The sequence below is a fragment of the Sparus aurata genome, chromosome 13, assembly GCF_900880675.1.
Source record: "Sparus aurata chromosome 13, fSpaAur1.1, whole genome shotgun sequence".
Classification (NCBI taxonomy): domain Eukaryota; kingdom Metazoa; phylum Chordata; class Actinopteri; order Spariformes; family Sparidae; genus Sparus; species Sparus aurata.
This window is the reverse complement of record NC_044199.1, coordinates 7,296,478-7,310,037: the sequence shown is the minus strand read 5'-3', so window position 1 is coordinate 7,310,037 and position 13,560 is coordinate 7,296,478. Positions and strand designations below refer to the sequence as shown.

At 44.8% G+C, this 13,560-nt stretch overlaps 1 protein-coding gene across 4 annotated transcripts in view; it reads right to left on the bottom strand.

Annotated features, from left to right (window-relative positions):
* Positions 1-13,560, bottom strand: part of ksr1a (kinase suppressor of ras 1a) — a 31,864-nt gene that overhangs the window by 4,011 nt on the left and 14,293 nt on the right. For 2 of the 4 annotated variants that reach the window (XM_030438289.1, XM_030438290.1), the window contains exons 3-19: positions 10,405-10,552; positions 9,821-10,310; positions 7,364-7,545; positions 6,873-6,942; positions 6,379-6,462; positions 6,198-6,259; positions 5,995-6,104; positions 5,328-5,496; positions 5,007-5,048; positions 4,631-4,679; positions 4,477-4,537; positions 2,030-2,329; positions 1,749-1,945; positions 1,550-1,646; positions 1,314-1,447; positions 942-1,073; positions 97-232 (exon numbers count right to left, since the gene is read on the bottom strand). In XM_030438289.1, the coding sequence (XP_030294149.1) occupies positions 97-232; positions 942-1,073; positions 1,314-1,447; positions 1,550-1,646; positions 1,749-1,945; positions 2,030-2,329; positions 4,477-4,537; positions 4,631-4,679; positions 5,007-5,048; positions 5,328-5,496; positions 5,995-6,104; positions 6,198-6,259; positions 6,379-6,462; positions 6,873-6,942; positions 7,364-7,545; positions 9,821-10,310; positions 10,405-10,552 (2,463 nt within the window). Of the gene's footprint in view, positions 1-96; positions 233-941; positions 1,074-1,313; positions 1,448-1,549; positions 1,647-1,748; positions 1,946-2,029; positions 2,330-4,476; positions 4,538-4,630; positions 4,680-5,006; positions 5,049-5,327; positions 5,497-5,994; positions 6,260-6,378; positions 6,463-6,872; positions 6,943-7,363; positions 7,546-9,820; positions 10,311-10,404; positions 10,553-13,560 lie in introns of all 4 variants that reach the window. The other 2 variants (XM_030438288.1, XM_030438291.1) reach the window with 2 other exon arrangements.

Genomic DNA, 13,560 nt, shown 5'->3' with positions numbered 1-13,560 from the left:
GCACCGCTATTAGAGCAATGGGTTGATCGCTGGCAGAATGAACATGCACTTATCATCTGAACGACTGACACGCTCGCGCTTTTTGTCTCAACTCACAGTGACCTCCTTGCCGAGGCTGATCTCCGCCAAGACCTTCTTTATGCCCTCTCCGCTCCCCACCTGCCAGATGGTAGCTTCCACATGCTGGTTGGTGATTGGCCAGTCCCTAGCTTGAAGTTCATACCAAATGGTGCTGAAAAGGGGGGGGGGCAAAAGTAGGATTATTATGTCAAACGGTAAAGTAAGCTCTTTTCGCTCGCTGTAACAGAACAGTAGGTCTTTGAATCAGCTCTGCCAGTGTCTTTGCAAACATGAACAAGCTGACTGATTGAGCCTGACTGTCAACCAGTAATTTCTCAGAGTGGCGACTGTATAGTTTGTGATTAGGGGTTTGATTCGGCTACAGAAAAATTCCGCATCGACATCTTTGCTATTGTTAAGACGTCGACTTTTATGCCCTGACAGCTGTCGTTTACATTTTCACATTCTTCTGTAAAAAAGGGGTATCTTACAAAAGAGATGTGGAGTTTGTCCTGGATGCTTTTTGCAGGTTAGGATTCAACAAGTTCAAATAATATGCATCAAAAATAAGTTTAACCAACCTTTGGTGATTCAACTACAAACGGTAAAAGATAGAAATTCAGTTTGTTACAAAGTTAAGTCAGCAAACCGTCTTCCCTGATAAATTAATCAAGGATCTTTGGCAGTGTTTTCGGGTTCAGTTTTTTCTCTATGAGTGAACCCTCTTCTCATCAGTAAAGGATATCTGAAAAATACGATTCTGCATTGTCGAAACTGAACGCATATGTCGAAGTCTGGCTCGTTTGAAGAATTCTCCCTTTCCACAGATATGGGACCTTTTTTCCTCAGTAATCTAAGATGCGTGAGTGTGCGGGACTTACCCAAAGGCGTACACGTCCGCTGAGGTGGAGAAGGGGAGGCGGTCCTCGTTGTTACCCGGGCTCATCCTGCGCACGATCTCTGGTGCGAGATAACAAATCCAGCCGTGTGGAAGTTTTAGTTTGTTCTCGCGCCTAAGGAAAAAAAAAGGGGGGGGGGAGGACACATGTTTCAGTAACAAATGAAATAAGAGTTGTAGACTTCAGTCTTTGCACCGAACACTGGCTGACAGGGGGAGATGCCTGCAGGACTGGAGCCGCAGTGGACCTCAGCAATTATTACAAATCACCGGACCTCTCCAGGTAATAGCAGTGTGAACAGCACTTCTGAGCTGAGGTTTGTGTTTTGAAGGCCTCTTGAGTGGCGTTTCTTACCTCCCTTCCTGAACAACTCCGGAGATCCCAAACAGCCCGAAGTCTGTGATCACGACTTTATTGGTGTCGTGGAAAACGTTCTTCGACTTCAAGTCTTTGTGAACAATGCCTTTAGCGTGCAGGTAGCCCATTCCCTGTGTCGGAAAAACAAACAGAGACGGTCCGTGAAGCGTTGTTGTTATATCAGAAGGGGATGTTGACGTTTAAGATGTTCACAAAAGAAAAAAAAAAATTACCTTTACAATCTCCTGAGCGATTTGTCTCGTCTTATTAATATCCAAAGTGTTTTTAGTGTCTCTAACAACTGAATACAGTGTCCTCCCTTTACAGAAACTGTGGGGAGAGAGAAGAACAAAGATTTAATCGAAGATTAAAAAACATGGATTTTGGGTTTAAAACCATTTTTCGAGGTGTGTTTGATATTCCTGCCCACACCTGGTGATGATGGCTAGGTGGGGTGGAGCCATGCAGGCCCCCATGAAGAGGACCACATTCTCGTGCCTGGTCTGTCTGTAGTTCATCACTTCCTTTTTGAAGAGCTTCAGGTGGTCCTGATTGTTCCCGTCGATCTCGAGGAGTCGGATGGCCACCTCGCCGTGCCACCGGCCCTTGTGCACTTTGCCCCAGCGGCCCTGAACAAACGTCAGCTTTAGTTAAAAAGGGCCATTTCGGGATATAATACATGCGTTTCTAAACGTCTAGGTCCGATGGCTCACCTTTCCGATGAGTTCCCCGAGGTCCAGCTGCTCAAACGGGATGTCCCACTCCTGCAGGTAGACGCTGGTCTGGCTCGCCTTGCGGGAAATGGGGCCCTTCCACTGGTTTCCCCGAGAGCTGGGCAGGTCGTCCAGCTCGTCGACCTCTCCGTCCGAGCCCACGTTCATCCTCATGTCTTCCCCGTCATCGTCGTCGTCGTCGTCTTCTTCCCCTTCATCATCGTTCTCCTCCTCGTCGTCTTCGTTCTCCTCCTCCGCCTCGGGGTCTTCATCTTCGACCTCAATTTCCTCCTCGCCTTCCTGCAAGGGCACAGCATCGTTAATCCGCCGCGCATGAGCGAGAGGAAGCGAGTCTACCCAATGCTCCTCAATAGAATCTGTAAATGTGAGCAAGCGTTGGACTTTTTTTTATTATTAAAGGTTTAAGGTTAAGGTTTTATTTTTTCTGTGTCTCCAGCTTTTGTGTTGCAGTCTCAGTTGTAAATTGTAGTGATATTTTCGTGTCAGCGAGGCTCTCTGGGATAAATTAATAAAATCACTGGCAAAACAAGTCAACCGGGTCCCAAAAAACAGAAAAATAACTGTCAGAGGAGCGAACGTCTCGCTGAAATTATTAACAAGATACCTGATATTGTGAAAAACTGATATCATCATGTTACATTTCTCCTTTTAAAAAGTGACCTGCTGTAACTGAATTAATCGAACAGATCTTCTGCCCTTTCAATCTTCAAAGTCCAACACCGTTTTCAGTGAAATTACTTTGACCCACGTCCCCCCCCCCCCGCTCTGACAGCCGATTTTCAAAACTCATTTTTGGTGCCGTAACTATCGCCATGTTCCCCCCGCCACCGTTTTCATGTTTGTCTCAGGTTAACAGGCCATCTGCATTCCTGTGTCACAGGTCTAGTGCTTCCTTCCAGAGGTTGTTTACGCTCATTATTACTCAGATCCTGCCGGGCGCTGGGACGGATGCATCGACTCATATTTATTGCTTCTGACATCCCTGTGTTTTCCTGTGATGGATGGAAATATCAGTTTCCACAAATTGAACACATTGTGATGCGGGATACATTTTTAGAAATGTGACTCTAAACAACCGCTGACGGTAAAAATGTTATTTTAGGGGAGACGCTAAAGGTGAAAACACTATTTTTCATGCACTGATCAGTTTTGAGATTTGGGGTTTCAATAACACGGGTTGTTTTAGAACTGGTGGAAATCAAAATACACATTTAGGTGTTTGTTTTAATTCACGTATGCAAATCAAGTTTTACATGATGTCTGTTAGTTAAAGAAACATCAGCCAGAAATCTCCACTTCAGAACTCAACTCTTCACTTCTAACCGAGGGGGGCTGTTGATGAAGGTTCTCAGTCATCCAGGTCATTTTAAATCTAAACGCTGTATCGCAGGCGACTGGACTTGTTTCCGTTTCCTGAAGACGTTCCACCTCTCATCCAAGAAGCTTCTTCAGTTCTACCTGACTGGAGAGACATGGCCGGGTTTTAAACTCTGTGTGGGAGCGTTCTTACAGAGTCGTTAAGGACGCGTGTAAACTCTGAGTTTCAGAGTCGTTAGGGCCACTTGTCGGTCCAACCGGCCTTTATGGGCGTTGCTAAGCCCAGGTGAGCCCAGGTGAGCCCAGGTGAGCCCAGGTGAGCCCAGGTGTGAATGGTAGTTAAGCTGTTTGGGTGATAAGCTGTAATGCTGGACTGAGTTCTCTCCACACTTACAACGCTGTTCTGAGTTAGAACTGAAGGAGCCTCTTGGAAAGAAACTGAAACAATGATTCACTCAACATTTTTCTTCTAATGGGTGTTGACATTATTTTCTGATTTATGGAGTGATGAAAAAGATATCCAAAATTCCCTCAGTTGTTTTTTTTTGTGGCTCTGTGTAGGAGGTCCGACCTGAGACGAACTATGATTAAACTTTAGTTTCATACCGGCACTGACTTGTTTTAAGAGTATAACTTGAGGGAACTGTGCAGTATTATGATACTGTGATATAACTCTTGGTAACTGTGACTGCTGTACATGCGATGTTTCTTATCCTCATGTCCGAGCAATCTGGGTAATACTGAAACTGTGATACAAATGACGTCTCGGTCTTGATTTATAGATCCAATGTTCAGATTTTTGTTCTGAAGATTAATGCATATTTGTGCATTTTACCTAGACAAGCATCATTTTCATATATAAACATATACTTTTTTATACAAAAAGAATGTCTTAATATAAGTAATCAATTGGGGGAAAGTTCAGGGTGAGAAATGTTTTATCCTAATCACTTTTAGTGTCTCTGCGGTCGCACCACCAGTTTTATTTTCATGATTTATTCCATTGTATAATTTCTGATTAGCCTAAAGTAACTACAAACTACATTTAATTATACAAGCTTGCTTGAAAAAAAATATAATAAATGAATTTCTTATGTTGAAAACATTACCTCTTCATCTTCATCCTCGACCAACTCAGCATGTATGTCGTCCGTCTGCTCTATCTCAGTGCTGCGATACAGAGAATTGATATCGGAAGGGTAAACACCAGGCAAAACCACGTAATTAATATTCAATATTATTTTTTTGATATGAATGTCTTACACAGTGTCTTGGAGGACATCCGGGTGCAAATGTGCAGGACTGGAAACATCTGTAGGGGAAAATGAAGGTGTTTTTTGGAGGAATGACGCAAACAAAAATCCAATTTTTCCTGCATTTCCTCCCTTTATGGAACCCCTCGCAGCCCAACACACATACACAAGACTGCTCATGCAATTTCACACTACCACCACCAGATGGTGTCAAAAGCCTGTCAACATGCAATCCTTGTGCTAGCACACAGCGAGACACAACTACAGTTAACTGCCCCAACCCTTAAAGCAAACATGCAGATGACAGAGAGCGCGGCAGTGAATCGAAGGTTTACAGAAGTGGGAGAAGAACAATGCAGCGCGACGCTTTGCAGCCGTCAACTCACCGGGGAAGATAAACTGCTGTCTATGCTGAAAGTAACAGGCAGCTTTTAGCGATTAAAAAAAAAAGAAAAGAGAGGGAAAGACCGACAAGGATGGCAGGGGAGAGAGACATCAGGTTAGAGAAGCTTTGGATTAACAGATGTTGTAAAAAAAAAAAAAAAAGAGCAGTTATTGTTCAGTGTTAATGTCGTATACGGAGCGAGGAGGGAAGAGAAGAGTGTTTGTGGAGTGTGCTACTGAAAAAGTGATCCAGGGAACAGAATCTGTATTTTGTATATGGGTCTGGTTTCTGGTGTATTTCCACCTGGTGTGTTTCCTCTTACCTGGGAAGTTGAAGCGGCTGTCCCGATGGCCTTTGGGCGAGGGGTTGGGTGGCGGAGTGGCGCTGGGGGGGTTGCTCTGCTGGAAGGGTGCGGGGGAGGAAGGCGTGGACGAGGTGGTGGAGGACGGATTGCTGCTGGAGTCCAGCTGGTTTAGCACTGGAGGGTGATCCTGGTGGGGTGGGTGACGGACGCAGGCAAACACGGATCAGAGTTCATCGATAACAGTCGCACTGCATTATATTCAAGATGACTCCCGCTGATTCTGCAACTTGTTTTGGTTTCACTTCACATTGTAGCAGCCAATGAGCAACGTGGGAAAACTGCTGGATTATGTTTTGGCAGGAAAAAAAAAAAAAAGGATCGTTTGATGGCATGAAATCTGGAGAACATCAGTAGTTTTTTTGTTTTCCAGACGGTAAAAAGACTGAAATCTGACGGATGGTCGCAGACTTATTATTTGTCTGTTCCAAAAGAGAAGAGGATCAGCAAGAGGTCATCTGTGCAACAGGAACCAATGGAGGATTAAGACAAATGTGGTCTTAATTTTCATATATACAAACACTCCAACCGAACTCTTTGGCTTTAGGGATTTACATAGTTTATATCAAGATGTAATGACTTACAACTGTTTAAACTGTTGATACTCGGCGTTGTAATGCACCTTTACCTTTTTTGTAATGGCCTTCGGTAGTGTGCCAAACTGCGGTGCTTCTGCCGGCCGGTCCACGGGGTTGTTTATATCGGACGGAACAGACTCGGTCCTCCGAATTTTGGCGACTGGGAGAGAAAATAGTAAAATGTCACGATGAATATGCAAAACGTACGGCGTGTGTCCATCAGCCACAGCCTGAGGATTAAAACGAAGCTCACTTGGTAGAAAGGAGATTCTGCAGGATGGGGCTTCCTTTGTGCATTTGTTGTGGCACTTTAACCTGCACAAAAAACAGAAAGGCAGCATATCAGGCAAAGACTGATCACTGTTGAGGCTTTCTCCTGTTTCAGTCAATAAAGTGAGTGACGCACCCTTCTAAATAAAAAGTGCTCAACTCACCGACAGTGTTTGCACTTCACCCCAAACATCATGTTCTTCTGGCACACCTGACACGTCTGGGACAGCCAGGACTTGGTGGAAAACCTTCATGAACCCAAGAAATGGCGTCACAAATACAGTACTAGGTCGCTCTTAAAAAGGAGCAATAGGAGAGAATTCAATTTATGCTCAAAACAAACACAGTGACTGCTATCCGCTGCTAACTGTGACTGCTGTTAGCTAGCTGGCTCAGTTAGCCAACTAGACTGGGAGCTTGGAGCACCAGGGAAGTGTTGAACTGGAGTAGGCAGGGGCTACTTAGCTAGCTAGCATGCTAAACATGCTCTCAAAGACAATACAGAAAGTCGTAATGTCGAGAACTCCTTCAACCAAAATTCTTACATGTTGCACCTTTAAGTTACAGATACTTTTTATATTTCATTACCAACACATCTAGCTCGTTTGCCTCATTATAAACAGGGCAGAACACATTGTGTGTGAAAGAAAGATCTTACCTGTGTGTGACTGCTAGGCCTATGTCCCTCCTCACTGCTTGTGGGGAGTTGCGATGCGCCGCTACGTTATCTGGCCAGGGAAGAGAGAGAGACAGAAGAAAAGGGAAGCCAAGGAGAAAGAGATCATTGGGATATGACGAGAAAAGACTGATATCTCATTAGGTGGTTAATCACATAAAGAACTGAGGATTTAACAGTTTGGATGTTGTCACTAGAACACGGTGGAACCACATTTGGGATGTGATCCCCTTACAGTGAAAGGATTGCGGCGATGTTACCGTCACAGTCGAGCGCAAAACACAAACACACGAGCTTGCACACGAATACATATGAAGTAAAAACCATTTTCCACAAACAACCTGCTGCATCGGTCTAGAAATCCATTCTTGGACAGATCATATTGAATAACAGACAAGTACAAGTTGTGTGACAAATCTACTAATTTAAAAATTTACTAAATCAGCAAAATAAAAAATGCACCCGCGACTCACTCTTGATGGTGCTGTGCTCTTCCAGCAGGGTGGGCGTGCCAGGCAGGGTGTAAGATGCTGTGGTGGCAGCTGGGGCGACTCCAGGGGTGCGCGCAGGCATGACAGGGTAACGGGAAGGCGAGTCCTCGCATCCATTCCCGTTGACTTGCATATTCAGGAGCAACTTATTCTTTTTAACACACCTGCAGAGGACGAAAAAAGCAGTCAGGACCAGGGCAAAAGCTAGACTGGGATACCGCAAGCGGGACGGCTTGAACACCAAACTGCAACGGGGGAGGTTATGTCAGAGCCAGAGAGAGAGAGAGAGAGAGACGCACGTTGGCAGTACGTAAATAGCGTTGGCACAGGATCGGCAGGGTGACATCCTTAACACCCAGACTAATGTCACAAGGAGCGAGTAGTGCCAATTCTCTGGTTTGTACGCACACATGCACATACGCACGTGAGCAATCCTAGCTAGAAAAATGAATTCATGTGTTGACTCTGACCAGTTATGAGAGCTCCGACCTGTTTTACTGTACAGTTTGTAAAAAGCCAAGACAAACTAGCAGGGTTGTCTGTGTGTATGTCTCTGTGTGTGTGTGTGTGTGTGTGTGTGTGTGTGTGTGTGTGTGTGTGTGTGTGCGCGTGTGTTAGATGCACTGGATCTATGTCAGCCTTATTTACTTCTGCCTTTGCCAGTCTGCCGCCCCTCCTCAGTAAAGCTTTCCATAAACAGACAGGATATTATAGATAAACATGTGGCTTGTTTGTGTATGTGCATCCAATCACAATAGAGGGAGCGAGGGGGGAAATGGGGGGGGGGAGAGAGAGAGAGAGAGAGAGAGAGAGAGGGAGAGAGAGAGATTGTGTGTCTTGCCACCTCCGAGCATTAGTCCTAGGAAATACTTCCTGTTTTGACATGAGTCATAATCTCTGGGAATCTGTGCGGAGATTAGCTCGACACACACACACACACACACACACAGATAGACAGACACGCACAGTCAGAGCAAAGGAGCAACAGGATGTGAAAGGATGTGAAAGAGGGAGAGAGAACGCATGCGATGAGGGAAAAAAAGTTCGGCTTCTGTCCTGAAAACTGCACCGGCGACTGTTCTCATCAGCAGGTGATGAGAGAAAATGAGGCTACAGCAGTGACACACTGACTGTGACACCACCATGATCATGCTTCTTTTTAGATGGGCTACAGCACCCACTACTGATATTCATTGGAATTTCAGAAAAACCCGTGTGTGTGTGTGTGTGTGTGGACATTTTATTTATGCAAGACTTGTAGTTGAAAAACCATCAACTACAATTATCAACAGAACGTGAGGAAATAAGACGTTATGTGAAAGATATTTTGTGTGGCCGAGATATCTGCTGAAGTTAAGCATGCTGACCAACTCGCCCCGGCCTGGCCCGTCCTGTCTCCTAATACCGCTCTGATTCAGCAGTCCATACAGCTAGCTGCTAACTGAGCTAACGAGCTATGACGGCTACAGTTAGCAGTTCATCCGTTTAAATGCTGCACCGTATTTGTTTGGAGTACGAATCTCAGAGATGGGCAAGTGTTACATATTGCACCTTTACCTGCCCAAGTTTGGCCTTGTATAGATGAATATTCATCTCAGTGATTTATAGGTTATACAATTGATCGTGTATACAGTTCTGAATAACACAATTTATAAAGCTTATGAACTCAAATCTAAAGTCTGAACTAGAACTGCAACGATTGGTCAATTAATCGAATAAGAGAATATTAGTTGACGTTTTAGATTCCCTTTGATTAATTCATCAAAAATTTGATCAATTGTTTTCAGTCACTTTTTGAGGAAAAATGTCAAACATTTGCTGGTTCCAGCATCTTAAATGTAAAAATTTGCTGCTTTTCTTTCTCACTAATGGCAGTAAATGGTGGGATCCGTATGTGAAAATTTCAAAACGACTGAATAGTGCTCGTTCCAATTTCCCCATTATTAGTAAAAACTAATCTGCAGATTAATTGATAATGACAATAATAATTGGTTGCAGCCCTCATAAATACTAGATCATGTTTTGCCAGTTTGATGCGCAATTGATAATCCTTGTCAATTCAATCTGTGTGCATCAGTGAAATCCTGAATCAGTTTGACTGGCTAACCGTTACACAAACGTTCTGTACGTCACTGAGCATTGATGGAATGCTCCCCTCATCTACTCGTGATAAGTGGCAGCACCGGAATAATCTGCTAAACGAGAAAGCTAACAGTTTTTAAAATTGTTTAGATCCAAGCAGGACGTGTGTATTAAGGTCAATGGAGCCTTAGATTAAATATATATACACTGGATTAGTTATTAGAACAAAGGAATTGAAGTTTTAATACTGATTGAGACATTCAAGCCGGCTGTAATGGATAACCCAGTCTGCGTAGTGGAGTTAAAGAACAGATGAGATGAGAAGGCGAGTTCTGCGACAGCCTCCTGAGCACATACTTGTTGGTGGGTGGGTCCTCGATGCGGTTGCCCAGCTGGGACTCGTGGCTTTTGCTACGCGTCAGGGTGATGTTGGGCAGCAGATGCAGCACTTTGCGGGACGGAGGCGGAGGGGTGCAGGGGGGCTTCAGTCGGTGCCGCCTCTTCGAGGGCGGAGTGATGGGCGGGGTGGACGTGCGCCCGTGGAGCCGAGCTGCCCGAGCCGCCGACATCGGGAATGGATCTGTGAGAGGGCTGTCGCAGTGGAGGTATGATGCCAGTGCCTCGGGCGTGGGCACCGCCGACACCGACCCTGAGCGGGGGTGAGGGAATATGGCGCAGGGGGTGGATGGGGTGGATTGGATGGTGGATGGGCGGGCGAGAGGCGACGGACTGTGAGGGCGGAGTGGAGTGCCCAGGTTGGTTAGCTGGTCTGCAGTCAGTAGAGAGCCACTGTCCCTCCTTGTGGGCTCCGACAGCCAGGGGCCGCCATCTTCCCTCATCTCACCTCCTGGATGGCACAGAATAAAAAAAAAACATCTGGTTACAAAAACTAAAAGAGAGAACACAACGTGATGCATTTTGCTCGTGGAGGAAAAACATACCCGATTCAGTTGCACTCTTCAGACAGGAGAGGGCAGCACTGAGCCTGGCACATTCTTCTGAGCTGGAGCCCAGTCTTCGCATAGTATCCCTCACCTGAGTACCTGTCATCTGCAGCAAGGCATCCAGGGACAACTTGGCTTCAACTCCCTGCAGAGGAGCATTACCAGGAAAAAAGAGAGAGAGTGGGGGAAACTCAATAACGGTACACGAATGAGAAAATCAGTGAGAGAGGCTCAGGTGAAAGCAAAGGGAAGGTTTATCGTAACATCCATAAACAAACAAAAAAAAAACTTCTCTCTGACACCGCAGTGGTCTTAACATCGTGGCTAAAGTGACGTAGAAGGCGGGCGCTGCAGCATTAAAAGGGCAGCGTGGTCGCCCACTAAATGGGTCACGCAACCTCTGACTTGCGCCTTTCCTGGAAAACAGTGTAATCCTGTTTGTTTGGGGCATTTCACATACCAGTTCTTCCACTTATCTGGGAGATAAGAGCAGATTATACAGCACGGCAGACATGACTTTTATGCCTATATCAGTGGATGGGAGCAAAATACGAAATCCGAGGTGGTCAAGGCCACCGGGTACGAGGCGAGTGAGGGCCGAGTCCGATTCAAGCTTTAACTGCGGTTTTATCAGTTCCCATTCAATGTATTCATACTCCACCGCTTGAGAGTTAGTTATGGTTCATTAAAATTCACTAAGGGTTTCCAAACCAACGCATCTATGAGTTGGAGGAAGGAGACAGACATGTAATACGCGTAGTAGTGGAGACACATTCCTCAGTCGAGCACTATCAGAGTGGGAGGCAGACTGGCTAGAGCTGGACGGCTACAATTTGGAGAAGGCACAGATACACTACTGCCAGGGACAAATATATTGAACGTGCGTGTGCGTGTGTGTGTGTGTGTGTGTGTGTGTGTGCGTGTGTGAAAATATATGCATATTCAGAAAAAGAGAATTAAAAACATTTTCCCCCAAAATCAAAAGGCCTACATTATGTGACAAGTGGCATCCAACTACTTGTAGCTGACAACTTCTTCTTAAAGTAAACTTTTATATAAACTAAAAAGCTGAAAATGCATAAAAACAGTGAATCTGCAATTATCAATGCTAGGGCTGGGTATCACCAGGTACCTCGCGATACGATTATCACGATATTTTGCCCACGATAACGATAATATCACGATACATCGATTCTGCAATAATCAGTATCTATATTAGATCTATATTTGTGGGTTTCAGAGCTACTTAAACCATTTTTTTGATTTTATTTGGTTGTATACCTATGTTTGAATAAAGATAAAGCTGTCCTCCGAAGAGGGGTGGTTGGCCAAAAAAAATTATTATATATATATATATTTTTTTTTTACATTTTTAAATATCGATATTTGGCACCAGTGTATCGATAACGTACTTCAAGACGAAATATCGCGATATATCGTAGTATCGATATTTTGGCACACCCCTAATCAATGCAGCATGCTAACCTTCTATACTATATCTACGCAGACAGTGATATCGTAACGTAACAAATTACTTTCAAATGAAGGCAACTGGTGATATGTAATACATTGCATTTTGAAAGGAACTTGCCCAACACTGTTTGTAAGTGGCAGATTTTGATCATGACATAATATGCCAGCATGCCAAAGCCGTAATGTGAACTTAAATCTAAAGTGTAACATGAAGTGCAGACTGATGCGTTGGATTTTTGTCTTCACAGATATAAATATGCGTGATAAACACATTGCAAAGGACGTGATGAATACAAAAAAAAAAAAACATTTAATTTACTCGCAACACGCTCTCGCACATGTAAGAAATGATTCCGAAGCTGGCTATAGTCCCACACGTGTGCAGACTTTTCTCTGTTAGAAGAGTGGCTGACAACCAGGGTTTAAAAAAAAACTGCAGCTACGTGGATACAGACCTACAGGCCCTGACGCATTCACCGTCCATGCGAATGTTCTGTTAGTGAGACGGCGGGCGAAGCGACAGGCGGCACAAACACGCGGGCCGCAGGAGGAAATGGGAGACAGTCCAGTGAGTTTAGGATGTTTTTTGGACATGGGAAGTACGCAATCGCTTATCAGTCAGGTTAAACCCTTGTGCTCTGAGAGGGCAAACACTGATCAGAAAACTAGGGCAGCCTCCCACACTCGTGTGTACACTGTAAGCAAAAAGGAAGCGAGCGCACACACACACACACACACACACACACACACAGAGACAGACACACCAACACACAGGCGAGGGTGAGTGATGTGATATTCCAAAGTGGCTGTGGGCCCTCCGCTCCCCTACCACCTACTCGCTTCATAATAACATTACAATTTTAGCACCGTGAACAGCATAGCTTGCATACGTGATTGCTGCGCTGCGGGCCTCCTTGACACGGTGTTATTGGTCAGACTTGCTGAGTGGCCTGGCAAAGCAATTAACGTCACATTATTGTTGATTCTACAGATTAAGTCAAGTGGGTTTTTTTTTTTTAGTAGCCTAAATATGGGGCCCTGCGCTGGTTGGCATGAGAATAGAATATAAATAAAATACAATAACTCACGTGTGCATGCTGTAGTTAGACATAGACGTTTTTTTGTCTCGCTTTGGGCCTGGCTCGAGATTCTTTGGCAACCTTTTATCTTGTGGTGAGCCAGGTGTTAAAGTGACATTTCACATAAACATCACAAATACATATTTTCCCTCTTACCTGTTGTACTATTAATCCAACAAGATTTTTGGAAAAGGAGAGTTTTGGAATCTCTCCTTCTAGCGCTCAATTGCGAGCAATTTCACGTAGGGACTATTTCCTGCCCGTATCAATGGGCAGAAGAAAGCGTGCAAGTACTCATGGACTTGGGAGGGCTCGTGGTCGTGACATCTACGGGGGTGTACACACCGATGGCGGCGTCCTCGCGTTAGCTAACCTCTGCTCCATGAGTAGATGCATGCCTCCTTCCGCGCGGTGACACAGAGAGAGCTCACAATAAGGTGTGCAAATTATCTTGAGTAATCAGGGCATCATTTCTAAAATGAGACGATCGATGTCGAGTTTTTCAAACGACATTTTCGCCTCTTTTAGTGCCAACTTTTTTATATTTAAGGGAAGGTGGACACTCACAAGGCAGAAGGCAGACATGTCCAAAATAAGGCAA